Raw genomic sequence first — 26,591 nt, forward strand, 5'->3', positions numbered from 1 at the left:
TTGTCTGCTGTGTGACATTGGGCAAATCACTTCACTTCTGTGCCTCAGTTACCTCATCTGGTTACCTTCACTGGTTCTTTCCACTTGGCCTTCAAACATGCCTATGTCTCTCCCATCCGAAAAAAAACAAACAAAAACCTTTCTTGATTCCACTGCCCCTTCTAGTTATCACCCTATCTCCCTCCTACCCTTCCTTTCCAAACTCCTAGAATGAGTCATCTACACTCGCTGCCTCGAATTCCTCAACTCCAACTCTCTCCTAGACCCCCTTCAATCTGGTTTCCATCCTCTACACTCCACAGAAACTGCCCTCTCAAAGGTCACCAATGACCTCCTTCTTGCCAAATCCAATGGCTCCTACTCTATCCTAATCCTCCTCGACCTCTCAGCTGCCTTCAACACTGTGGACCACCCCCTTCTCTTCAACACACTATCCAACCTTGGCTTCAATGACTCTGTCCTCTCCCGGTTCTCCTCTTATCTCTCCGGCCGTTCATTCTCAGTCTCCTTCATGGGCTCCTCCTCCCCTTCTCATCCCCTTACTGTAGGGGTTCCTCAAGGGGCAGTTCTTGGTCCCCATCTAGACTCATTTCCTTGGTGAACTCATTCGCTCCTACAGCTTCAACGATCATCTCTACGCTGATGACACCCAAATGTACATCTCTGCCCCTGCTCTCTCTCCCTCCAAGCTCATATTTCCTCCTGCCTTCAGGACATCTCCATCTGGATGTTTGCCTGCCATCTAAAATTCAATATGTCCAAGACTGAGCTCCTTATCTTCCCTCCCAAACCTGTCCTCTCCTTGACTTTCCCGTCACTGTAGATGGCACTTCCATCCTTCCCATCTCACAAGCCTGCAAGCTTGATGTCATTTCCGACTTCGCTCTCTCATTCATCCCACACATCCAATCCATCACCCAAACCTGCTGGTCTCACCTCCACAACATCGCCACGATCTGCCCTTTCCTCTTCATCCAAACCGCTACCTTGCTGGTTCAATCTCTCATCCTATCCTAACTGGATGACTGCATCAGCCTCCTCTCGGATCTCCCATCTTCCTGGCTTCCTGGCTTCAGTCTATACTTCATTCTATACTATACTTCAAGTCTATACAAGTCTATACTTCATTCTGCTGCCCGGATTATCTTTGTATACAAACTCTCTGGGCATGTCACTCCCCTCCTCAAAAATCTCCAGTGGTTGCCTGTCAACCTATGAATCAAGCAAAAATTCCTCACTCTCAGCTTCAAGGCTCTCCATCACCTGGCCCCTTCCTACCTCACCTCCCTTCTCTCCTTCTATAGCCCAGCCTGCACCCTCCACTCCTCTGCCGCTAACCTCCTCACTGTACCTCATTCTTGCCTGTCCCACCATCGACCCCTGGCCCACGTCCTTAACCTGGCCTGGAATGCCCTTCCTCCACACATCCACCAAAACTAGCTCTCTTCCTCCCTTCAAAGCCCTACTGAGAGCTCACCTCCTCAAAGAGGCCTTCCCAGACTGAGCCCCCTTTTTCCTTCCTCCTCCCCATCACCCCCCGACATCCTTCCCTTCCCCACAGCACTTATATATATTCGTATAGATTTATTACTCTATTTATTTTACTTGTACATATTTACTACTCTATTTTATTAATGATGTGCATATAGCTATAATTCTATTTATTCTGATGGTTTTGACACCTGTCTACATGTTTCGTTTTGTTGGCTGTCTCCCCCATCTAGGCTGTGAGCCTGTTATTGCGTAGGGATCATCTCTATATGTTGCCAACTTGTACTTCCCAAGAACTTAGTAAAGTGCTCTGCACACAGTAAGTGCTCAATAAATACAATTGAATGAATGAATGAATCTGTAAAATGTGTCCAACCTGATTTGCTTGTATCCACCCCAGCATTTAGTACAGTGCCTGGCACACAGTAAGAGCTTAACAAATACCATAATTATGAATTATTATTATTATTATTATCATTATTAGACTCAGTGGGGGCTCAATATTGCTAGTGTCCATGGCTGATCACTAATGATTTTACCAGTTTCCAACACCATTAAAATATACAAAGAGACTGAGGTTCTTGGAGGCTGGGGGTTTATACCTTGCAGCTACTTACTTCAGCACTAGTGGAAAACTGCCTTAAGGAGTAACTTTTCCCAGTAATAATAATAATGATGGCATTTATTAAGTGCTTACTATGGCCAGGCAGGAAGCAGTAAGGGGCTACAACAACTTACTCTGTACTCCCATCTCAGAGACAAGAGCCCTTTACCTCTCACCTTCCTCTGGAAAAGAAAGCTGATGAAACAGTGTCTTTCTCAAGGTGCCCATTAGAGTGGAATTATTAGATGGTCCTAACTGTAAGCTCTCTGTGGGCAGGGAACTGCTATAATAATAATAATAATAAGAAGAAGAAGAATAGTAATAATAATAATAATAATAATAATGGCATTTCTTAAGCACTTACTATGTGCCAGGCACTGTTTTAAGCACTGGGATGGATACAAGCAAATTGAATTGGACAAAGTCCCTGTCCCACATGGGACTCACAGCCTGAATTCCCAGTTTACAGACGAGGTAACTGAGGCCCAGAGAAGTGAAGTGACTTGCCCAAGGTCACACAGCAGACAAGCAGTGGAGCCAGGATTAGAACCCAAGTCCTTCTGACTCCCAGGCCTGTGCTCTTATCTACTAGGCCACGCTGTCACCATCTCTTTTGTACTGAACTCTCTCAAGCACTCAGTCCAGTGCTCTGTACAAATAAGTGCCCAATAAATACCATGGATTGAAAAGCCAGGGTGGTTCCTGAATAGGTAGTGAGAGCACATGAGAGGCTCAGACTCACCCCTAAGACTCCAAATCGTTCACAAAAGTTCCAGCCACAGAGAAAGTCAATTTCAAAGTTGTGGTTTAGGATGACGATGGCATTTTCCTTCCCATAACGGTGGTAATCCTCGTGATTCGTGTACAGGGTGCAGTCAGTCCCGGACCACCACTCCAACAGCATCACCAACTCTGAAACAAACAACAATAAAAGGCGGATAAAGGCATCCGGGGACTCCAGGGAGAAGCAGTGTGGCCTCGTAGAAAGAGCACGGGCCTGAGAGTCAGAGGATCTGGGTTCTAACCCTGGCTCTGCTACATGTCTGCTGTGTGACCTTGGACAAGTCACTTCACTTCTTTGAGCCTCAGTTACCTCATTTGGAAAATGGGGATTAAAGCTGTGAGCCCCATGGGGACATGGACTGTGTCCACCCTGATGATCTAGAGAAGCAGTGTGGCTTAGTGGAAAGAGAACAGGCTTGGGAGTCAGAGATCATGGGTTCTAAACCCAGTTCCGTCACTTATCAGCTGTGTGACTTTGGCGAGTCGCTTAACTTCTCTGTGCCTCAGTGACCTTATCCGTAAGATGGGGATTAAGACTGTGAGTCCCACGTGGGGCAACCTGATTACCTTGTATCTACCCTAGAGCTTAGAACAGTGCTTGGCACATAGTAAGCACTTAACAAATGCCATCATCATTATTATTACTATCTATTCCAGTGCTTAGTACAGTGCCTGGCACACAGTAAGGAGGAAGAGGGGCTGAAGTAAGGAGGCAACTGCTGCAGTTAAAGTAGGTCAAATTAATTGTCAAATGACCATGAATCCCCCTCTTTAACATGGATACAGGCTTTATAAAACAGCATAAAGGATGAGAATTGGAACACAGGAAGAAATCTATTTAACTGTGTCTCAGAAGGTTAAAAAAAAAAAAAGCTTTCCAAAAGCCAGTGTCTTTCATGTCTTGAGTAAGGGCCTGAGGGCCTCATAAAGCTGAGTCCTATTATGTTCACCATCCTCTGAAAAGAGGGGGGTGTGGGTGGGTGGCATTTTCAGGATCCTGGAAGTGACAGATTGTTGTCCTCAGACATCCTACAGAATAGCATGAAAGTCCACATTTTTCTTTTCTGTTGGGGTCTTAGTGAGAATGAGAAATAATGGAGTGAAATGGCACAAGAAGAGTTGAGAGCACAAGTGATTTTTTATGAATAACGAAGTCTAGGGAGAAACACCTTTATGAAAGGAGAGAATCAAACTTAACAAAAATTAATTTTAAAGTCTGTATTTAGAACAAGGGAATTTTTCTCACAGAGAAGAAAAATGAACAACTGGAATTCCTCCTTCAACAATGACTTTGGCAGAAACTCTGATGGATATTTTTGAGACCTCTATGGTGCTGACCCACACCACAATGAAGCTAGATACATTCACAGCAGAAGTTTCACAGGGTGGAGCAGGCCTATGTTCACTCTTTCATTCATTCATTCATTCAAACGTATTTATTGAGAGCTTACTGTGTGCAGAGCACTGTACTAAGCGCTTGGAAAGTACAATTCAGCAACAAAGAGAGACAGTCCCTGCCCACAACTGGCTTAAAGTCTAGAAGGGGTTAAACGGACATCAAAACAAGTAAACAGGCATCAATAGCATCAATATAAATAAATAGAGGGTAGAATGTGGGTCATTAACAAATCAGCCTCAGAAGACAATGGACAAACTCCAACCACTGACTTTAAATCAATCAATCATATTTATTGAGCACTTACTGTGCAGAGCACTATACTAAGCTCTTGGGAAGTACAAGTTGGCAACATATAGAGAGAGTCCCTACCCAACAGTGAGCTCACAGTCTAGAAGGCTTTAAAGCATTCCTCCAGCTCTCTCTCCCTCTTGTCTACTCTCTTCTCCCATCACACCCCAGCACTCCCTCTTCATTCTTCTTAATTAGACCTAATCACTGTCCCTTTTTTTCATTCTCCCACCTTTGAGTCCTTGCTCACATCCTTCCTCCTTCCCAGAACTCCTTTCCCTCTTAAATCCACCAGTTCTCCCTAACTTCAAAATTCTCTTGCATCAGTCAATCAATCAATCATATTTATTGAGCACTTACTGTGTGCACAGCACTGTACTAAGAGCTTGGAAAGTACAACTCAGCAATAGAGAGAGACAATCCCTGCCCACACCGGGCTTATTCATTCATTCATTCATTCAATTGTATTTATTGAGCACTTACTGTGTGCAGAGCACTGTACTAACGCTTGGGAAGTACAAGTTGGCAACATATAGAGACGGTCCCTACCCAACAGTGGGCTCACAGTCTAGAAGGGGGAGACAGGGAACAAAACAAAACATATTAACAAAATAAAATAAATAGAGTAATAAATGTGTACAAACATATGTACATATATACAGGTGCTGTGGGGAGGGCAAGGAGGTAAGGTGGGGGGGATGGGGAAGGGGAGGAGGGGGAGAGGAAGGAGGGGGTAATGAAATACCGTTTGATGCAGTGGTGGATGGGAAACCACGGGTGGTTCTTGATGAGTGGGGAAACAGACTGACTGGTATTTTAGAAATTAACATTTAGCAAAAGTATGAAGTGGAGTGGGGAGAGACAGGAGTAAGGGAGGCCAACAAGGAGGGTAATGCAACAGTCGCAGCAAGTTATGATAAGTGCTTGAATCAGCACAACTGCAGTTTGGATGGGGAGGAAAGGGCAAGATTTTAAAGGTGTTGTGAAGATAGAATCGAGAGGCTTTGGTGACAGAGTGAATGTAGTGGTGCTCCTATTTCTACTAAAGTGAGAGGGGTGCGATTTGCATAACTTGTACTTCCCAAGTGCTTAGTACAGTGCTCTGCACACAGTAAGCGGTCAATAAATATGATTGAATGAATGAATAAGAGGCATTTGGTTGGATTACAAAATTGCCTGGGCATTCTAACTGTTCTATCAATCCCAAACTGAAGGGATTGAACTACACTATAACACAGCCCCACCTCCCAATACACAATCTGACTCTGCTGGTGCCTGGGCTGCCACTGGGATGGGCGGTGAGTCACGGGCCAGGCCTCAGTGGGTTCAGTTCTGGACGGACGCTGGGGCAGCTGAGGCCAGCCAGGTTGGAGGAACAGGGTGTTCTCAGTGGGGTTATTCACGCATCCCCCTTCACTCACACAGCCCTATGCTTCCTCTGTCTCCCTGGTCCAGCGGTGGAAAGAGAAGGACCACTTCTCTCCCTCCAGTCTTTGAAACAGTTGTCAGGATCACCTTCCTCAAAAATCATTTTGATTTTATCACTCTCCTTCTTAAAAGCCTCTAATGATGACCCATATCTCCCCAATTAAACAGAAATTCTTAACCATTAGGTTTAAGTCTCTCCACCAGTTGAGTACTTGAACGAGCAGGGTAGCAGTTTGGATGGAGAGGAAAGGGCAGATCTTGGCAATGTTGTGGAGCTGAGACCGGCAGGTTTTGGTGACAGCATGGATGTGAGGGGTGAATGAGAGAGCGGCGTCGAGGATGACACCAAGGTTGCGGGCTTGTGAGACGGGAAGGATGGTAGTGCCGTCAACAGAGATGGGAAAGTCAGGGAGAGGGCAGGGTTTGAGAGGGAAGACAAGGAGTTCAGTCTTGGACATGTTGAGTTTTAGGTGGCGGGCAGACATCCAGATGGAGATGTCCTGAAGGCAGGAGGAGATGCGAGCCTGGAGAGAGGGGGAGAGAGCAGGGGCAGAGATGCAGATCTGGGTGTCATAAGCGTAGAGAAGATAGTTGAAGCCATGGGAGCGAATGAGGTCACCAAGGGAGTCAGTGTAGATCGAGAACAGAAGGGGACCAAGCACTGAACCTTGGGGAACCCCCACAGTAAGGGGATGGGAGGGGGAGGAGGAGCCTGCAAAACAGACTGAGAATGAACGACCGGAGAGATAAGAGGAGAACCAGGAGAGGACGGAGTCTGTAAAACCAAGGTCGGATAGCGTATTGAGGAGAAGGGGGTGGTCCACAGTGTCAAAGGCAGCTGAGAGGTCAAGGAGGATTAGGATAGAGTAGAAGTCATTGGATTTGGCAAGCAGGAGGTCATTGGTGACCTTTGAGAGGGCAGTTTCTGTGGAATGTAGGGGACGGAAGCCAGACTGGAGGGGGTCGAGGAGAGAGTTGGTGTTGAGGAATTCGAGGCAGCGCGTGTAGACAACTCGTTCAAGGAGTTTGGAAAGGAATGGTAGGAGGGATATGGGACGATAACTAGAAGGTGAGGTGGGGTCAAGAGAGGGTTTTTTTAGGATGGGAGAGACATGGGCATGTTTGAAGGCAGAGGGGAAGGAACCAGTGGAGAGTGAGCGGTTGAAGATGGAAGTTAAGGAGGGGAGAAGGGATGGAGCGAGAGATTTCATGAGATGAGAGGGAATGGGGTCAGAAGCACAGGTGGCCGGAGTAGCACTCGAGAGGAGGGAGGAGAGCTCCTCTGAGGATACTGCTGGAAAGGATGGGAGAGTAGCAGAGAGTGCTGAGAGCCGGGGGGTTGGAGAAGGGGGGGAGTGACTTTGGGGAGGTCGGACCTGATGGATTTAATTTTGTTAATGAAGTAGGAGGCCAGATCGTTGGGGGTGAGGGAAGGAGGAGGGGGAGGAACCGGGGGCCTGAGAAGGGAGTTGAATGTACGGAAGAGCTGGCGGGGATGATGGGCATGGGTGTCACTAAGGGAGAAGAAATAGTTTTGTCTGGCAGAGGAGAGGGCTGAGTTAAGGCAGGAAAGGATAAACTTGAAGTGAACGAGGTTGGCATGGTGTTTAGACTTTCGCCAGCAGCGTTCGGCAGCTCGAGCATAAGAGTGAAGGAGGTGGACAGTCGCAGTGATCCAGGGCTGTGGGTTAGTGGTACGAAAGCGGCGAAGGGAAAGAGGAGCGAGTGAATCTAGCTGAGTAGAAAGGGTAGAGTTGAAAGCAGTAATCTGATCATCAAGACTGGGCAGAGAGGAGAGGGAGGCGAGGTGGGGTGTGAGGCGCTCAGAAAGATGGATGGGGTCAAGAGATCGGAGATCTCTGTGAGGGAGTAATATGGATTTACAGGGGAAAGGAGTGTGAGTGAGGAGGCAGGTGAGAAGATTATGATCAGAGAGAGGGATTTCAGAGTTGGTGAGGGTGGACACAGTGCAGCGACAGGAGATGAAGAAGTCGAGGGTATGACCAAGTTGGTGAGTGGGTGAGGTGGGGTGGAGCAAGAGGTTGGCAGCATCGAGGAGAGATAGAAGGCGGGCGGCAGAGGAGTCATCAGGGATATCCATGTGGATGTTGAAGTCTCCGAGGATCAGAGTGGGCATGGAAAAGGAGAGAAGGAAGGTGAGGAAGGGGTCAAAATCGTTAAAGAAGATGGAGGTGGGGCCGGGGGGGGGGGGGGGGGGGGGGCGGCAGATGACGGCTACAAGAATCTGGATGGGGTGGTAGAGGCTAATAATGTGGGCTTCAAAGGAAGGGAAGGAAAGGGAAGGGGGAGGAGGGATAGTGTGAAAGCGACATAGTGGGGCGAGAACGAAACCAACACCTCCTCCTTTTCCGGTGAGTCTGGAGGAGTGGGAGAAGAAGAGGCCAAGAAGAAGAGATAAATACTTTTTATCTATTCTCTCCCCTCACTACATCCCAATTCATGTGCTTTGTAGCTCTACAGTTAACCTTCTAACTGTGTCTGTCTATCTTTAACCATTGCCTAAAACCTATCCATCTGCTTGGAACTCTCTGCCACTCAAATCCACCAAAGCACAGCCCTCCCCAATTTCAGAGCCCTCCCGAACCATCAAGTTCTTCAGAAGGTAATGCCTGTTCATTTCTCTTCTCAGTAAATGTAACCATGAGTCCTCTGTACTGTAAGCTTGTTGTGGGCAGGGAATGTGTCTATTATACTGTTACACTGTACTCTCCCAAGTACTTAGTTCAGTGCTCTGCTCCACGCTGTGGGGTCTGACTCTTGGGCAAACCAAAAGTTCTGCTCCCAGTTTCCCTTGCCCCCCTTCCAGTCTAGAAGGGGAGAGACAGACATCAAAACAAATAAACAGGCATCAATGTAATCCCACTTCCTCCAAGAAGCCTTCCCCAATTACTTTTTCTTCTCCCCAGGTCGTACCCTCCCAAATGCCACCTCAGAACTTTTGCTCCACAGCCACACATACGGACTCACCCAGAACACTTCTCTACATAACCATTAACACATTCCCCTGTCTAAGCCCTTACTATCTAGACTGTAAGCTCCTTATAGACAGGAAATATCTGGTATATTGTTATACTGTACTCTCCCAAGTGCTTAGTTCAGTGATTAGCACACAATAAGCACTCAAGATTGACTGCTTATAAGGTACTGTAAGCAGGGATCATGTTTATGAACTCTACAGTATTGTACTCTCCCAGGTGCTTAGTACAGTTCTCTGTACACAGTATGCACTCAATAAACATCATTCATTCATTCAATCATATTTATTGAGTGCTTACTGTGTGCAGAACCCCGTACTAAGTGCTTGGGAAGTACACGTTGGCAACATATAGAGAGAGTCCCTACCCAACAACGGGTTCACAGTCTAGAAGGGGGAGACAGAAAACAAAACAAAACATGTGGACAGGTGTCAAGTCATCAAGCTAGATGCACATCATTAACAAAATAAATAGAATAGTAAATATGTACAAGTAAAATAAATGGAGTAATAAATCTGTACAAACATATATACAGGTGCTGTGAGGAGGGGAAGGAGGTAGGGCAGGGGGGATGGGAAGGAGGAGAGGAAAAAGAGGGCTCAGTCTGGGAAGGCCTCCTGGAGGAGGTGAGCTCTCAGTAGGGCTTTGAAGGGAGGAAGAGAGCTAGCTTGGCGGATGTGCAAAGGGAGGGCATTCCAGGCCAGGGGGAGGACGTGGGCCTGGTTGACTACTCATCCATGTATCCATCTTTCCATTCTCTTTCTCCTGTCAGAAATGTATTTTCTGTCCACATTCCCTGTTAATTTGCACGGTATTTGCTAACTAGTGGAAGAGCTGTGTGCTCTAGTGGAAAGAAAACAGGCCTGGGATCTGGGATCTAGCTCCCTCTAGATTGTAAACTTGTTAAGGGTAAAGAACATGTCTGTTAACTCCGATGTAATGTTCTCTCCCAAGCACTTAGTACCACGCTCGGTACACAGTAAGCACTCAATAAATACGAATGATTTGTTAGGCACTTGGGAGACTCCAAAATAACTGAGTTGGTAATCACATTCCCTACCCATAAAAAGCTTACAGGCTAAAAGGTTATTTGTTACAGCCTAATAAATACCACAATTACTACTGTACTCTTCCAAGGATTTAATGCAGCACAATAAGCATTTCAGATCACTGGTTGAGCCAGATATCAGATAATAATAATAATAATAATAATAACAATAATAATAATAATAATAATAATAACGATGGCATTTGTTAAGTGCTTACTATGTGCAAAGCACTGTTCTAACCTCTGGGGAGGATACAAGATGATCAGATTGTCCCACGTGGGGCTCACAGTCTTCATACCCATTTTACAGATGATGTAACTGAGGCACAGATAAGTTAGGTGACTTGCCCTAAATCATACAGCTGACAATTGGCAGAGTCAGGATTTGAACCCATGACCTCTTTCTCCCAAACTCGTGCTCTTTTCATTGAGCCATGCTGCTTCGCGGATGGTGAAATCACTTACTCCATATGAAACCTGAAAGTGGATAACAAGGGCTTTCTGCGGAGTCTTGGTCTGCAAGCAACAGAGGACTGAATTATTTATTTTCAATAGCAATTCCTGGAGTGAGGGAGTCTTTAGGCTTCAGGGCCATTCCTCTGTGGCTCATCGTTATGTGGAACATAATCTTTCCTCATTAGAGTCTTGCTGTATTTGAACCTTAATAATTCAGATGCACCTCCACCAGCCTGGCAAGGAAATAAATGGAGGCTCATCTACTCAGTCTGGCCTTATTTATAACCCAGATCTCGAGGAGTCTTCAAATGAGCAGAGAGGTGCTAAGAATCACCAAATTCCCTAGCAACCAATAATAACGAAAGCCCAGCCAGGAGGCTTTGCAGGACATTACTAATAATTATGATTGTGGTATTTGTTAAGTGCTTACTATGTAACAAGCACTGTTCTAAGCACTAAGGTAGATACAAGATAATCAGGTTGGACACAGTCCCTGTCCCACATTTGGCTTCTGAAGGTGGAAGGAAGACACCTGGGGATAGCTGCCATCAAAATCCCCCCAACTCTCTCTCTCTTTTATCATTAACTCAGAGCCACTGGGCATTTCTTCTCCCTATCCAGATCTCCCCTGGCCCCATCTCATGTGCTGCCCCACCTAACTCCTACTGGATGGCTTCTGGTTTCAGAACTGCCACAGGCTACTCCCAGTCAGTCAACTGTATTTATTGAGAGCATACTGTGTGCAGAGCACTGTACTAAGCACTTAGGTGAGTACAATACAACAGATAGGTTCCCTGCCTACAACAAGCAAAAGGGGTAGACAAACAGTCATCCCAAGCAGGACTGCACAATTTTGCAACGAAGCTAGCCCGTGACCCTCCTACGGGGGTCCCTAATTTCAGCTGTGAGAACTTCATCCTCCCTCACAGAACTGAGGATTGTGCATTCAAGTTTCAGACCATAAGCGGGGCTCCTCCAAACAGATGAATTTGGGAACTTATGTGGGTAAGAAAAGTGTCTACCTAGACCAGAGTTTAGTACAGTGCTCTGTGCAAAGTAAGCACTCACTAAGTACTTAATAATAATAATAATCATGGAATATGTTAAGCGCTTACTTTTTGCCAGACACTGTTCTACTTGTTCACCCTCCAAGTGGGATAGTGGTGGGGCTTCTTGTGGCAGGGACATAGTCTGAGCATGTGATCCAACAGGCCAGAAAAGGGGCAGGAACAGGAAATGGAGATCAGAGATGCCCAGTCACAGGCTGACAGACTTGGCTTTGATCCAAATAAAAAACTGGGAGGCAAATCTACAAACCTAGAGCAAAAATTGTAGTCTGCTCACAACAAAGTTCCCACCTCAGCCCACAACATTCTGACAGGAAAGCAACAGAATGCTTTGGTGTGGGGTGTCCAAGGTTGAAACTTATGGGGATCTATCAATCAATCAATTATATCTATCAATCAATTATATTTATTGAGTACTTAATGGGTGCAGAGCACTGTACTAAGCCCTTGTGGGAGTATAATACAGGAGAGTCGGCAGACGCAATCCTTTTCATTCATTCATTCATTCGTAGTTATTGAGCGCTTACTGTGTGCAGAGCACTGTGCTAAGCGCTTGGGAAGTACAAGTTGGCAACATATAGAGATGGTCCCTACCCAACAGTGGGCTCACAGTCTAGAAGGGGGAGACAGACAACAAAACAAAACATACTAACAAAATAAAATAAATAGAATAGTAAATATGTACAAGTAAAATAAATAGAGTAATGAATCTATACAAACATATACAGGTGCTGTGGGGAGGGGAAGGAGGTAGGGTGGAAGGGATGAGGAGGGTGAGAGGAAGGAGGGGGCTCAGTCTGGGAAGGCCTCCTGGAGGAAGTGAGCTCTCAGTAGGACTTTGAAGGGAGGAAGAGAGCTAGCTTGGTGGATGTGCGGAGGGAGGGCATTCCAGGCCAGGGGAAGTTCATGGGCCAGGGGTCGATGGCAGGACAGGCGAGAATGAGACACAGTGAGGAGGTTAGCGGCAGAGGAGTGGAGGGTGCGGGCTGGGCTGTAGAAGGAAAGAAGGGAAGTGAGGTAGGATCAGGCGAGGTGATGGACAGCCTTGAAGCCAAGAGTGAGGAGTTTTTGCCTGATGCGTAGGTTGACTGGTAGCCACTGGAGATTTTTGAGGAGGGGAGTAACATGTCCAGAGCGTTTCTGCACAAACATGATCCCGACAGCAGTGTGAAGTATAGATTGAAGTGGGGAGAGACAGGTGGATGGGAGATCAGAGAGGAGGCTGATGCAGTAATCCAGTCGGGATAGGATGAGAGATTGAACCAGCAGGGTAGTGGTTTGGATGGAGAGGAAAGGGTGGATCTTGGCGATGCTGTGGCGGTGAGACCGGCAGTTTTTGGTGACGGATTGTATGTGAGGGTGAACGAGAGAGCGGAGTTGAGGATGACACCAAGGTTGCCGGCTTGTGAGAGGGAAGGATGGTAGTGCCATCAACAGTGATGGGAAATCAGGGAGAGGGCAGGGTTTGGGAGGGAAGACAGGGAGTTCAGTCTTGGACATATTGAGTTTTAGATGGCGGGCAGACATCCAGATGGAGATGTCTTGAAGGCGGGAGGAGACACGAGCCTGAAGGGAGGGAGAGAGAGCAGGGACAGAAATTTGGATGTCATTAGCGTAGAGATGAGTTGAAGCCGTGGGAGCGAATGAGTTCACCAAGGAAGTGAGTGTAGATAGAAAACAGAAGGGGACCAAGAACTGACCCTTGAGGAACCCCTATAGTAAGGGGATGGGAGGGGGAGGAGGAACCCGCAAAAGAGACTGAGAATGAACGGCTGGAGAGATAAGAGGGGAACCAGGAGAGGACAGAGTCTGTGAAGCCAAGGCAGAGCACGGTTCTAAGCTCTGGCGAGGTTACAAGGTGATCAGGTTGTCCCACGTGGGGCTCACAGTCTTAATCCCCATTTGACAGATGAGGTAACTGAGGCATAGAAAAGTTGTGACTTGCCCAAAGTCACACAGCTGACAGTTGGCAGAGCCAGGATTTGAACCCATGACCTCTGACTCCAAAGCCCAGGCTCTTTCCACTGAGCCATGCTGCTTCTCTGGTCTTCCCTACTTATGCTTCTCTGAGCATTTCCAGAATAGCTCATGCTTAAGAACAACAACAGAAGTAAAGAAGACTTGTTCAAGAGATAATTCCATCAGGGATGTTTTTAGCCTGGAGATTTTTTGGCCAGAAAGCCCTATTTCCCTCATCACTCAAGAAAAAAATAAAATAGAATATATTCCCCTCTCAAATGAAAAGCTGAATGAGTAATTAATCTGTTTTGACCATGTGGCATTTTTCACTTAGTCATTTGTATTTACTGAGTGCTTACTTTGGGCAGAGCAATGTACTAAGCACTTGAGAGACTACAACAATAATACAACAGTTTTGCCACCTACATTCCCAAGAGGCTGACCCCCAGTTACACAGAAGAATCCCTTCTAGACTTGTACTCTTATTGTGGGAAGAAAACTTGTCTACCAACTGTTTTATTATACTTTCCCAAAGGTTTAGTACAATGCTTTGCACACAATAAGCACTCAATACATACACTGAGTGATTGAGAATCAGAGAGAAACCCAGCCTGAATTGGCTTCATTGTATAATAATAATAACTGGTATTTGTTACTAAGCATTGTGATGGAGACAAGTAAATCAGGTTGAACACAATCCCTGTCCCTCGTGAGGTTCACAGTCTCAATCCCCATTTTACAGATGAGGTACCTGAAGTGAAGTGACTTGCCCAAAGTCACAAAGCAGATATTGTATATGTGCAAGGGCAAGGAGTAAAAGGAGTAACTTAGCAACACAATGTACAGAAAAGCAGTGACTTCTATCAGTGGCTTCTACCTCAGGTTGAATTTACTGTTCAAATACATGCATAGGCAAACTTTTGTTTGCAAGCTGTATAATGATATGTGCCACACACTGTGCTAAACACCAGGATAGACATTCAGCCCTATCGATAATCCATATCTGGCTCTTCTTGAGTCCATCCTTCCTTCCTCTCTCCCCAGAACCTCCCGGTCCACTCTGCACTCCTGCTCATGAGACATATAATAATAATAATAATAATGACAATAATGGTACTTGTAAAGTCATTACTATGTGTCAAGCACTACACTAAGGGCTGGTCTAGACATAGAAAATCAGCACTACTCATAAGCCATATCTGGCTCTCCTTGAGTACAACCTTCCTGCCTCTCTACCCAAAGTCTCCCCCTCTGCTTTGCACTCCTGCTCAGAAGACACACTCTAATAAGAATAATAATAGCAATAATAACAATAATGTTATTTGTTAAGAGGTTCCTATGTGTCAAGCAGTGTGCTAAGTGCTGGGATAGGTACAAGATAAGCAGGTCCTACATGAGGATCATAGTCTATGTAGGAGGGATAATAGATAATGAATCCCTATTTTGCAGATGAAGAATCTGAGGCACCGAGACATTAAGTGACTTGCCCAAGATTTCACAGTAGACCAGTGCAGGAGCCGAGATTACAACCCAAGTCCTCTGACTCTCAGGTCTATGCTCTTTCCACAAGGCCATGCTGCTCTACTGTGGTTTCCAGGAGCAGAGAATGTGTGAAGGGACAGGTGAAAGGCAATTTATGTGTCAAGCATTCCAGGGGGCTGGAGCCAGGGCAGATGATGTTCAATCTGGCAATTAGCAATCACATCCCATGTGACAGCCACCCCTACTCCCCCATGCATCTCCACCTTCCCAGGCTTCCCCCGGCTGTGGAAAGCAGAGACAGGGTGGGATGGGGGCTGCTGTTGATGGGGGCCTGAAGGTCAGTCATCCATCAACCAATGGCACTTACTGAGTGCTTACTGTGTGCAGGGCACTATATTGAGTGCTTGGGAGAGTATGATGCACAGAGTTGGTAGGCACGATCCCCGTCCCTAGCCATCTTCTCCCGCCCCCACCCCCCACCCCACCCCTTCCTCTATCTGGCTGGTATTCAAGTCAGGGGATCCAACAGAGCTAGTCATGCAGCTGTGGGGCACTGTGACGAAGTGACATCATCACATCGAATCTCACATTACATGATCTGACTTTCTTGGGCTGTTCTGCATAAAAAGTTGGCCAACACTGCTGTAGAAGATGGGATGCCAACTCCATGACTGCGGGCGGGGGGTGGGGGGGGGGGTGGTGGTGGTGGTGGTGGTGGTGGGGTGTGTGTGTGGGGGTGTGTGTGGGGGTGTGTGGGTGTGTGTGGGTGTGTGTGGGTGTGTGGGTGTGTGGGTGTGTGCCTGAACAAGAGGAGGAAGGTATGTATTCAACATGCAAAACCATTTCAGAAAGCACATTGGGGCATATACCTGGCTTCTATGCTTGCCTCAGGTACCACCTCAGCATCTTCTCCTCAACTTCCAATGCCACCTCCATCAGCCCTGGTACCTACCTCTTATCCTGTGTCCACTAGTCACCCTCCTTTCTGCATCAAAGAGTCCCCCACTAAGTCTGACTTAGAAGAACCAACAGGTTTAGCCCTCCAGTGGTTGGCGCCAGGATTCCTGGCTACCTGTCTCAGAGCCAAATGGGTTTACTGCCTAGCTGGCCATGCTTCATTCCTCTCACCTAGAGCCCTCCGGGAGACTGGAAACCTCACTTCATCAGTCAAACACTGCCACTGTGGAGAGACAGACATTCCCACTGTGGAGAGACAGACATCCCTCAGCCAGACAAGAAATCCAAACAGGAGATGAGGGTAAGTTTTTGTTCTCTAGTCCACCCTGGGTGGCAGTCTTGGCAGCAATAACGAAAGGCAAAATTGCAAGCACATAAATCCTGGGTCGGTTTTGCACTTCAAAACAGTCAATCAATCCATCATATTAATCAAGAGCTTACTGTGTGCAGGACACTGTACTAAGCCCTTGGGAGAGTAAAACACAATATAACAACAGACATATCCCCTGCCCACAACAAGTTTACAGTCTAGAGAAGAAGTGTGGCCTACTGGAAAGGGCACAGGCCTGGGAGTCAGAGGACCTGGATTCTAATCCCAGCTCTGTCATTGCTTTCTGTGTGACCTCAGGCAAGTCACTTCACTTTTTTGCACCTCAATTTCCTCAACTGCAAAATAGGGATTAAATACTTTGTCCTCCCTCCTATTAGACTGTGAGCCCCATGCAGGACAGGGACTTTGTCCAACCTAATTAATTTGTACCTACCCCACTGCCGCTTAGAACAGTGTTCTAACACATAGAAAGAGTTTAAATAGCATAAAAAAATCAATCGTATTTATGGAGTGCTTCTGTGTGCAAAGCACTGTACTAAGCACTTGGGAGAATACAATATAACAGAACTGGTAGACACATTCCCTGCCCATAAGCTTACAGCCTAGAAAGGGACACATACCTTAATATAAATTATGGATATGCACATAAGTGCTGTGTGGGGCTGTACACTTCTCCCTCCCAGATGATGAACCAACTGAACTACTGGAAGAAAAGATGATTAAAAATACAAAAGTCTGTGAACTGGAACCTCTCTTCCTAATGGGGGGCTGTTTGCTCACTGCCAAGGGCAAGCTCAGGGTGAGCAACAGGGGTTTACATCCTGGATCCCAGGACCTGAGACACAAGTGGAACTGCTAATTCTGAAGGGAGAATTCTGACAGGATTTGTTCTAACCTGGTAAAGGACACAAAAAATGTTCACAATTGACCATTAAGAGAAAAGAAAATGACAGGGATGCTAGCTGCAATAAACATCTTCTAGGGCACATAGTGAAGACTTCCAGATTTTGTGTGACTGTATATTGAATCTCTTGGCAGTAGAGGAGATAACAAGGGATTGAACTGAGGAACATTTCCCATTCTAATGAGAGTGTAATAATATCTAATTCACCAGGGTGCTGTGGGGGCCAGTGGAGGTCTCTGAACTGCTAACTAGTCATTGGTACTAATAAGCTAGCGAGCGATTGGGATGGCTAAATGGCTGAAGGAAGTAATTCCCTAAGGCACTGAGACTGACCTGCTAAATTGACCATAAATTGGCCAAGGCAGGGAAAATGTATTTCCCCTTACCAGCTGTTGAAGCAGCAAACAAGGAGAGGCCTATCCTTAACCCTTAACATTGTCAGTGTTTTGTCTCATATCCAAACGAACCAACTGAAACAGGTCAGGGAAGGGAAGGTTACCGTTTTTGTCTCCGAGGAGAACTGTGACTTGCTCTCATATGCTCTTCCAGGGGCCAACTGGTTCCAAAGACAGTCCAAGAAGCTACTGAAATTGGAGTGCCCAAAGGACCAGACTAGACAGTGATCTCCTCATCTAGACTGTAAAGCTCCTTGTGGGCAGGGAACATGACTACCAACTCTGTTCATTCATTCATTCAATCGTATTTATTGAGTGCTTACTGTGTGCAGAGCACTGTACTAAGCACTTGGGAAGTATAAGTTGGCAACATATAGAAATGGTCCCTACCCAACAACAGGCTCACAGTCTAGAAGGGGAAGACAGACAACAAAACAAAACATGTGGATAGGTGTCAGGTCGTCAGAACAAACAGAATTAAAGCTAAATGCACATCATTAACAAAATAAATAGAATAGTAAATATGTACAAGTAAAATAAATAGAGTAATAAATCTGTACAAACATATAAACAGGTGTTGTGGGGAGGGGAAGGAGGTAGGGTGGGGGGGATGGAGATCAGGAGAGGAAAAAGGGGGCTCAGTCTGGGAAGGTTTCTTGAAGGAGGTGAGCTCTCAGTAGGGCTTTGAAGGCAGGAAGAGAGCTAGCTTGGCGGATGTGTGGAGGGAGGGCATTCCAAGCCGGGGGAGGGCATGGGCCAGGGGTCAATGGTGGGACAGGTGAGAGCAAAGTACAGTGAGGAGGTTAGCGGCAGAGGAGCGGAGGGGGCAGGCTGGGCTTTAGAGAAGGAGAGAAGGGAGATAAGGTAGGAGGGGGCGAGGTGATGGAGAGCCTTGAAGCCGAGAGTGGGGAGTTTTATGGTGTAATCTCCAAAGTGCTTGGTAATGTGCTCTGTTCAACAGAAGCAGTGTGGCGCAGTGGAAAGAGCTCAGGCTTTGGAGTCAGAGGTCATGGGTTCAAATCCCGGCTCCACCAATTGTCAGCTGTGTGACTTTGGGCAAGTCATTTCACTTCTCTGGGCCTCAGTTACCACTTCTGTAAAATGGGGATTAAGACTGTGAGCCCCCCCATGGGACAACCTTATCACCCTGTAACCCCCCCAGTGCTTAGTACAGTGCTTTCCACATAGTAAGCGCTTAATAAATACCATCATTATTATTATTATTAATAGATATGAGCATTGATTGATTGATTCATTGAAAGACCCCTCTGAGAAGGGAACACGTCTACCAACTCTACTATATTCACTTTCCTAAGTATTTAGTACAGATCTCTGCAAGTGGGAAGTGCATAAATACCATTGATTGACACATTCCCTGCCCGAAAGGAGCTTGCAACATTATACTGTACTCTCCCAAGTGCTTACTACAGTGCGCTGCTCACAGTAAGTGCTTAATATGCTTAATTGACTGTAGGCTCCTTGTGGGCAACGAACGTGTCTACTGACTCATATTTTGCTCTCACAAGCACTTGTACAGTGCTCTGCACATAGTAGATACTCAATAAATACTGGAGGAGCAGTGTGGCTCAGTGGAAAGAGCATGGGCTTTGGAGTCAGAGGTCATGGGTTCAAATCCTGGCTCTGCCACTTGTCAGCTGTGTGATTTTGGGCAAGTCACTTCACTTCTCTATGCCTCAGTTACCTCAACTGTAAAATGGGATGAAGACTGTGAGCCCCCATATGGGTTGTCACCTAATCACCTTCTAACCTCCCCAGCACTTGGAACAGTGCTTTGCACATAGTAAGTGCTGAATAAATGCCATTATCATCATAATCATCACTGATTAATTGAAAGGACATTCAGCTCAAACACAAATCTGCAAAGACAATTAGTGCTCTTATTTAGATTCTAAGGAACTGGGGAGTATAGGTTTGTGTTAAACCTGGGGGACATTTTAAAGATCTCTTTTCTTTTAATTGCTTTTCTTGGGGTTTCTTATCTAAAATACAGTGGCTTCAAATTCTGAGAAAACCTCTCCTTCAAATTACAATCAGCCTTGTTGAAGCTACTCAGAAGCCTGAGTCAGGGACCCCCGTTAAAGTGTGGGCTGTGATTTTCAGACTGGGACCTTGGATTTGCTCTTGGTTTTGTTCTCACTGGCAGTGCTTCTGAGTTTCTAAGACAATCAACTGAGTTGCTTTTAAGAACATAGTGCCTCAGAGGGCAAAACAGATTTTTAATCCTTCAAATGCAAGCTCTAGACTGTAAACTCCATGTGGACAGGGAACATGTCTACCAATTCTGTTATATTGTACTTATTGTATTTGTCCAGAAACGCTCTGGGCATGTTACTCCCCTCCTCAAAAATCTCCAGTGGCTACCAATCAACCTGCGCATCAGGCAGAAACTCCTCACCCTCGGCTTCAAGGCTCTCCATCACCTCGCCCCCTCCTACCTCACCACCCTTCTCTCCTTCTACAGCTCAGCCCGCACCCTCCGCTCCTCTGCCGCTAATCTCTTCACCGTGCCTCGTTCTCGCCTGTCCCGCCATCGACCCCCAGCGCACGTCATCCCCCTGGCCTGGAATGCCCTCCCTCCCAACATCCACCAAGCTAACTCTCTTCCTCCCTTCAAGGCCCTACTGAGAGCTCACCTCCTCCAGGAGGCCTTCCCAGACTGAGCCCCCACCTTCCTCTTCCCCTCCTCCCCCCCCACCCCACCTCCTTCCCTTTCCCACAGCACCTGTATTTATGTATGTTTGTACGTATTTATTACTCTATTTATTTTTTTATTTTACTTGTACATATCTATTCTATTTATTTTATTTTGTTAATATGTTTTGTTTTGTTCTCTGTCTCCCCCTGCTAGACTGTGAGCCCACTGTTGGGTAGGGACCGTCTCTATATGTTGCCAACTTGTACTTCCCAAGCGCTTAGTACAGTGCTCTGCACACAGTAAGCGCTCAATAAATACGATTGATTGATTGATTGATTTCCCAAGCACACAGTAAGTACTCAATAAATGACTGATGTAAGAGGTCAATGAGTATAATGCAGTATGCCAGTACACAATCCCAAATACCAGGGCATTTTTTTCAAATTTTTTCAAATTTCCTGGCTTTCAAGAAACGTAGAAAAGGAGGAAAAAGAGAAAATAGCACTGGATCCTGTAAACATTAAACATAATAACACAACAAAGGACAGCTTTTTGTAATCCCATTGTGCCTAGGATTGTGGATTTTATATTGGCCCATTCATCCACACATGCGTGAATTTCACTGACAGTGGTGTTTTCTTTGAATACAACAGACCTCTCTCTGTCTCTCGTATGTATGTTTGTGAGGATATGTGTGTGCGCACGCATAAATCAAAATGACCTAAGTGTTTCTCCAGGGAAGAGAATTTCAAGCAATGACTTGTGTGCCACTTTAATGGAGCTGGGGCCTTTGCCCAAGTCCTAAATAATGAAAGGAGATGAGTGGGGGCAACACCCCCAGGGCTTTTGTGGTTTCAGTAAGAACAATTGTGTCCACAGCAACCGTTACAAAGGAAAGAGGGTACGGAAACACAGGGAGTGCTTGTGAAGTGTCCCCTCTAACCACAACGGCCACATCCCCTACCTTTCGCTTTTTTCTAAAGTAGAAGATCCCTTTCCTGCCTCTCACCACGTCTCCTCCCTCTTCCGAGCTCCCTTGTTTCTGTCTGTTTTATGGTATGTAGTACATGCTTACTATGTGGCAAACACTATTCCAAGCACTGGGGAAGACAGAAACTGAATCAGGGCAAGCACAGTCCCTATCCCAAGCAGGGCTCACAGTCTAAGTAGGAGGGAGAAGAGGTAGTTCATTCACATTTTACAGTTGAGGACACTGAGGCCCAGTGAAGTAACTTGCAAGCTCATGATCTTTCCACTAGGCCACACTGCTTCTCTGCAAGGGGTTCTGAGCCTGTTCTCATCCCACAATTGGAAGAAAGGGGATGGTGGTCACTCAGTTGTATGGATAGGAACCTACTGCCTCTAGAACACTGAAAATCTCCAATGTAAAGTGGTCATATGTCCCACCTGAGGTTTGACTGTCACGAGATCTTTTCCACCACCTCCAATAAGGCCAGTAGTACCCTCTGTGAGAGTCTGCGTTGGGTTAGCTTGTCAAGGGCAGCAGCCGCAGGAGAAAGAAAACCACAGTTGATGCTACATAGCCTTTTGTGCTGCCAATAGTTAGCTCTCTTCACTATTTCTGCAGAGAAAGCCAGGGAGACACCTCCGATCAGGGCAGAAGTCACGACACACACCTCATTCTCATTTATCTTACCGCCAACCTTTAGTGCATGTCCTGCCTCTGGCCTGGAGTGGCTTCCTTCCTCATATCTGTCAGACAACAACTCTCCCCGACTTGAAGCCTTATTGAAGGCACATCTCCTCCACGAAGCTTTCCCTAAGCCCTCCTTTTCTCTTCTCCCATTTCCTTCCACATCACCCTGTCTTGCTCCCTTTATTCATGCCCTCTCCCAGCATCAAAGCACTTATGTTCATATCTGTCATTTTTTTATATTAATGTCTGTCTCCCCATCTAGACTGTAAGGTTATTATGGGCAGGGAATGTGTCTGCTTATTGTTCTATTGTACTCTCCCCAAGCACTTAGTTCAGTGCTCTGCACACAGTACGTGCTCAAAAAATATGACTGAATGAATGAATGAGAAGTATGGAGGGGAGAGAGTAGCAGTGATGGGAGACTGCACTAATTCGCTTTGGAGGATGACAAGAGAGCAAAAACTGATAGTTACCACATGTGACATAACTGGGCGGTGACAACATCACCCTCTGACGCTGGACTGGCTTCTGTAGGTCAGAATGGATTTCATTAGGAAAACAGTGAAATACTGGGTCAGTGGAGTGGAATCCATAATAAGTGATCCTATGGCTCACCCACCGCTAACTCCTGATTGGTAGGATTTAGACCCTTTTCACCAATTTTCTCACCCTCCTGCCTTGCCTATCCAGAACTGGGAAAGAGGGAATGGGACAATATGACAATATATTTAAGTATGAAATTTACAGGAGGGAGGGACACATAAAAAGGGATGGATAACGAAGAAGGAGGTGGGTGGGGAACATGTCTACCAACTCTGTTATATATGGCCTCCCAAGTGCTTAATACACTGTTTTGCACACAATGAGTGCTCCATAAAAATCAAAGGTTGGTTGAGCTGGCATTTTAGGGATGCTACTATAGGCCTATAAATCAGTCACATTGATTGATATCCCCAAGACAGCCAAACGGCTTTCCTGAGATCCAAAACATTTTGTACAGAAGATTCAAATGTTTCTAACATGGACTGCTCATTCTTAGGTAGTTATTATTATGGTATTTGTTAAGTGCTTACTATGTGCCAAGCATTGTATTAAGTGCTGGGATACATACCAGCCAATTGGTTTGGATATATTCCCTGTCTCACATGGGCCTTACAGTTCAAGTAGGAGGGAGAAGTACTCAACCCCCATTTTACAGAAGAGGAAATGGAGGCACGGACTAGTTAAGTGACCTGAGTAAGGTCACAAAGCTCACAAGTGGTGGAGCTGGGATTAGAAACCAGGTCCCTCTGATCCCCAGGCCCATGCTCTCTTCATTAGGCTATAATGTTTCTCAGTCCTTGTGGTTAGGAATCATCAATACCTACTCTTTTGTACTGCCAAGAGTATGGTGAAGTACCATGGCCTAGTGGACAGAGCACAGGCCTAGGAGTCAAAAGGACCTAGGTTCTAATTCCAGCTCCACCTTTTGTCTGTTGGGTGAGTCACTTCACTTCTCTGTGCCTCAGTTACCTCATCTGTAAAATGGGGATTAAGACTGTGAGCCCAATGTGGGACTGGTCTGTGTCCAACCCAATTTGCTGGTATACACCCCAATGCTTAGTACGGTGCCTGGCACATAGTAAGTGCTTGAAAAATGCCATAACTATTATTATCATTATCATTTTACAGATGAGGTAACTGAGGCAGAGAGAAGTGAAGTGATTTGCCCAAGATCATGCAAAAGACACGTGGAGCCAGGATTGGAACCCAGGCTGATTCTCAGGCCCATGCTCTATACACTAGGCCACGTTCCTCCTCTTTAGTGGAAGCAAATCCCTGGTCCAGCCTGCATTATGCCTGTAACAGAAAGCATAGCTCTGCCCCAGCTACCGCTCACTGAAAAGCTCCCTCCCTTCCATCAGCAGGAACAGGAAGAGCTATTGCTTCCTAAAATTGTTTCCTTCAATCAATCAATGGTATTTATTAAGTGCTTACTGTGTGCAGAGCACCACACCAAGTGACTGGGAGAGTACAACAGAACACAGTAGGTAGACATGTTCCCTGCCCACAAGGAACAGCCTAGCTTGAGGAAACCACTGCGAATATAGCAGCAGCAAAGGAAATTCTGCTTCTGCACGGATCTTTCCACGTTACTCTGTGACTCAGCTGTTTCCAAGCTGCTGTGGAAAAGATGGGGTGGAGAACAGGGTAAAAGTGGAGCAAGACATAAACATGGACTAAGTAGAATAAAACAGCAATGTGAGATAACTACTAAAGAAATCCATCAATCAATTAATGGTATTTACTGAGTGTTTACTATTTACACAGCACTGTACTAAGCACTTGGGAGACTAAGATAGAACAGAATTAGCAGACACGTTCCCTGCCCATAATCAGCTTAAAAATAATAATAGTGGTATTTGTAAAGCACTTACTATGTGCCAAGCACTATACTAAACTCTTGGAGGATATGGTCAAATTGGGTTTGACACAGTCCCTGTCCCACATGGGGCTCATGGTTTTAATCCACGTTGTACAGGTGAGGAAACTGAGGCACAGAGAAGTGAAGTGACTTGCCAAAAGTCCCACAGCAGATAAATGGTGGAGGCAGGATTAGAACCTGTGTCCTAGCTTACTGTCTAGCGAAAAGGAGCTTATATGCCTTAGGCTTTGACTACACTCCAGGAATTCAACACAGAAGAAGAAATTCAATGGAATTAAAGTCTTCTCCAAAAGACCCTCATTATTGGTTTTCATAAGAAGGGCCCTTCAGGTTAAAATAAGCAAGGGTAAAATGCATTTTAGGACAAGTTCCAGAGTCTGGTCCCCAGCCTTGGTTGAAGCGTCACCCTGTATCGTGAACAAGTTTGTTCCTGGGGAACTGGGCCAGAAAGGGTCAGCCCAGCCCTGCACCACTGTGAAAACCTGGTCCTAGAGGCTCCATGTCAGACATTCAGGCTGGAATAGGTGCTGTCTATGGCTGCCCACTGCTCCGCCTCACACAATCACAGTAAGAATGATATTGGGTGAGTCAATCAATCAATCAATCGTATTTATTGAGTGCTTACTGTGTGCAGAGCACTGTACTAAGCGCTTGGGAAGTACAAGTTGGCAACATATAGAGACAGTCCCTACCCAACAGTGGGCTCACAGTCTAAAAGGGGGAGACAGAGAACAAAACCAAACATACTAACAAAATAAAATAAATGGAATAGATATGAACAACTAAAATAAATAGAGTAATAAATATGCACAAACATATATACATATATACAGGTGCTGTGGGGAAGGGAAGGAGGTAAGATGGGGGGATGGAGAGGGGGACGAGGGGGAGAGGAAGGAAGGGGCTCAGTCTGGGAAGGCCTCCTGGAGGAGGTGAGCTCTCAGTAGGGCCTTGAAGGGAGTAAGAGGGCTAGCTTGGCGGACGGGCAGAGGGAGGGCATTCCAGGCCCAGGGGATGACGTGGGCCGGGGGTCAATGGCGGGACAGGTGAGAACGAGGTACGGTGAGGAGATTAGCAGCAGAGGAGTGGAGGGTGCGGGGTGGGCTATAGAAGGAGAAAAGGGAGGTGAGGTAGGAGGGGGCGAGGTGATGGAGAGCCTTGAAGCCCAGGGTGAGGAGTTTCTGCCTGATGCGCAGATTGATTGGTAGACACTGGAGATTTTTGAGGAGGGGAGTAACATGCCCAGAGTGTTTCTGGACAAAGACAATCAGGGCAGCAGCATAAAGTATGGATTGAAGTGGGGAGAGACATGAGGATGGGAGATCAGAGAGAAGGCTGATGCAGTAGTCCAGACGGGATAGGATGAGAGCTTGAACGAGCAGGGTAGCGGTATGGATGGAGAGGAAAGGGCGGATCTTGGCAATGTTGTGGAGCTGAGACCGGCAGGTTTTGGTGATGGCTTGGATTTGAGGGGTGAATGAGAGAGCGGAGTCGAGGATGACACCAAGGTTGCGGGCTTGTGAGACGGGAAGGATGGTAGTGCCGTCAACAGAGATGGGAAAGTCAGGGAGAGGGCAAGGTTTGGGAGGGAAGACAAGGAGTACGGAATAGTTCCCGACAGAGCAAGGCGGGGGGAATAGTTCCCGACGGAGCAAGGCAGGGGGAATAGTTCCAGACGGAGCAAGGCGGGGGGAATAGTTCCCGATGGAGCAAGGCGGGGGGAATAGTTCCCGTCGGAGCAAGGCGGGGGGAATAGTTCCCAATGGAGCAAGGCAGGGGGAATAGTTCCCGACGGAGCAAGGCTGGGGGAATAGTTCCAGACGGAGCAAGTACTGTGTGCCAAGCACTGTAGTAAGTGCTGGAGTAGATTTTACAATCCATGGTCCCTGCCTGACATGAAGCTCACAGTCTATGGAGGAGGGAAAACAGGTATTGAATCCCCACTTCACAGATGAGGAAACTGAGGTACAGAGCCCAGGATTTCCTATCTTCAGTGCCTTTCTGAGATCACACTTTCTCCAGGCAATCAATAGTGTTTACTGATACTATAATATAATGGGTAGTATTATATACAGTGCTCTGCACTCAGTAAGCACTCAATAAATCTGGTTAAATGAATATTAGAATAATAATCATGGTATTTGTTAAGCATTTAGTCTGTGTGAGGCACCTTACTAAGAGCTGCGGTAGATACAAGGTAATTGGGTACAATGATTGTGCTCCAATTAAAAGCTATTTTCTGAAATTTTTTCAATCTTTAGCATT

The 26,591-nt window shown here is 46.3% G+C and overlaps 1 protein-coding gene across 2 annotated transcripts in view; it reads right to left on the bottom strand.

The window, feature by feature from the left end:
- The window catches only part of AGPAT4 (1-acylglycerol-3-phosphate O-acyltransferase 4), a 167,372-nt gene that overhangs the window by 58,686 nt on the left and 82,095 nt on the right, over positions 1-26,591 (bottom strand). For both annotated transcript variants that reach the window (XM_038741164.1, XM_038741155.1), the window contains one exon: positions 2,838-3,007. In XM_038741164.1, the coding sequence (XP_038597092.1) occupies positions 2,838-3,007 (170 nt within the window). The remainder of the gene's footprint in view (positions 1-2,837; positions 3,008-26,591) is intronic.

The sequence above is a fragment of the Tachyglossus aculeatus genome, chromosome 2, assembly GCF_015852505.1.
Source record: "Tachyglossus aculeatus isolate mTacAcu1 chromosome 2, mTacAcu1.pri, whole genome shotgun sequence".
Lineage (NCBI taxonomy): Eukaryota > Metazoa > Chordata > Mammalia > Monotremata > Tachyglossidae > Tachyglossus > Tachyglossus aculeatus.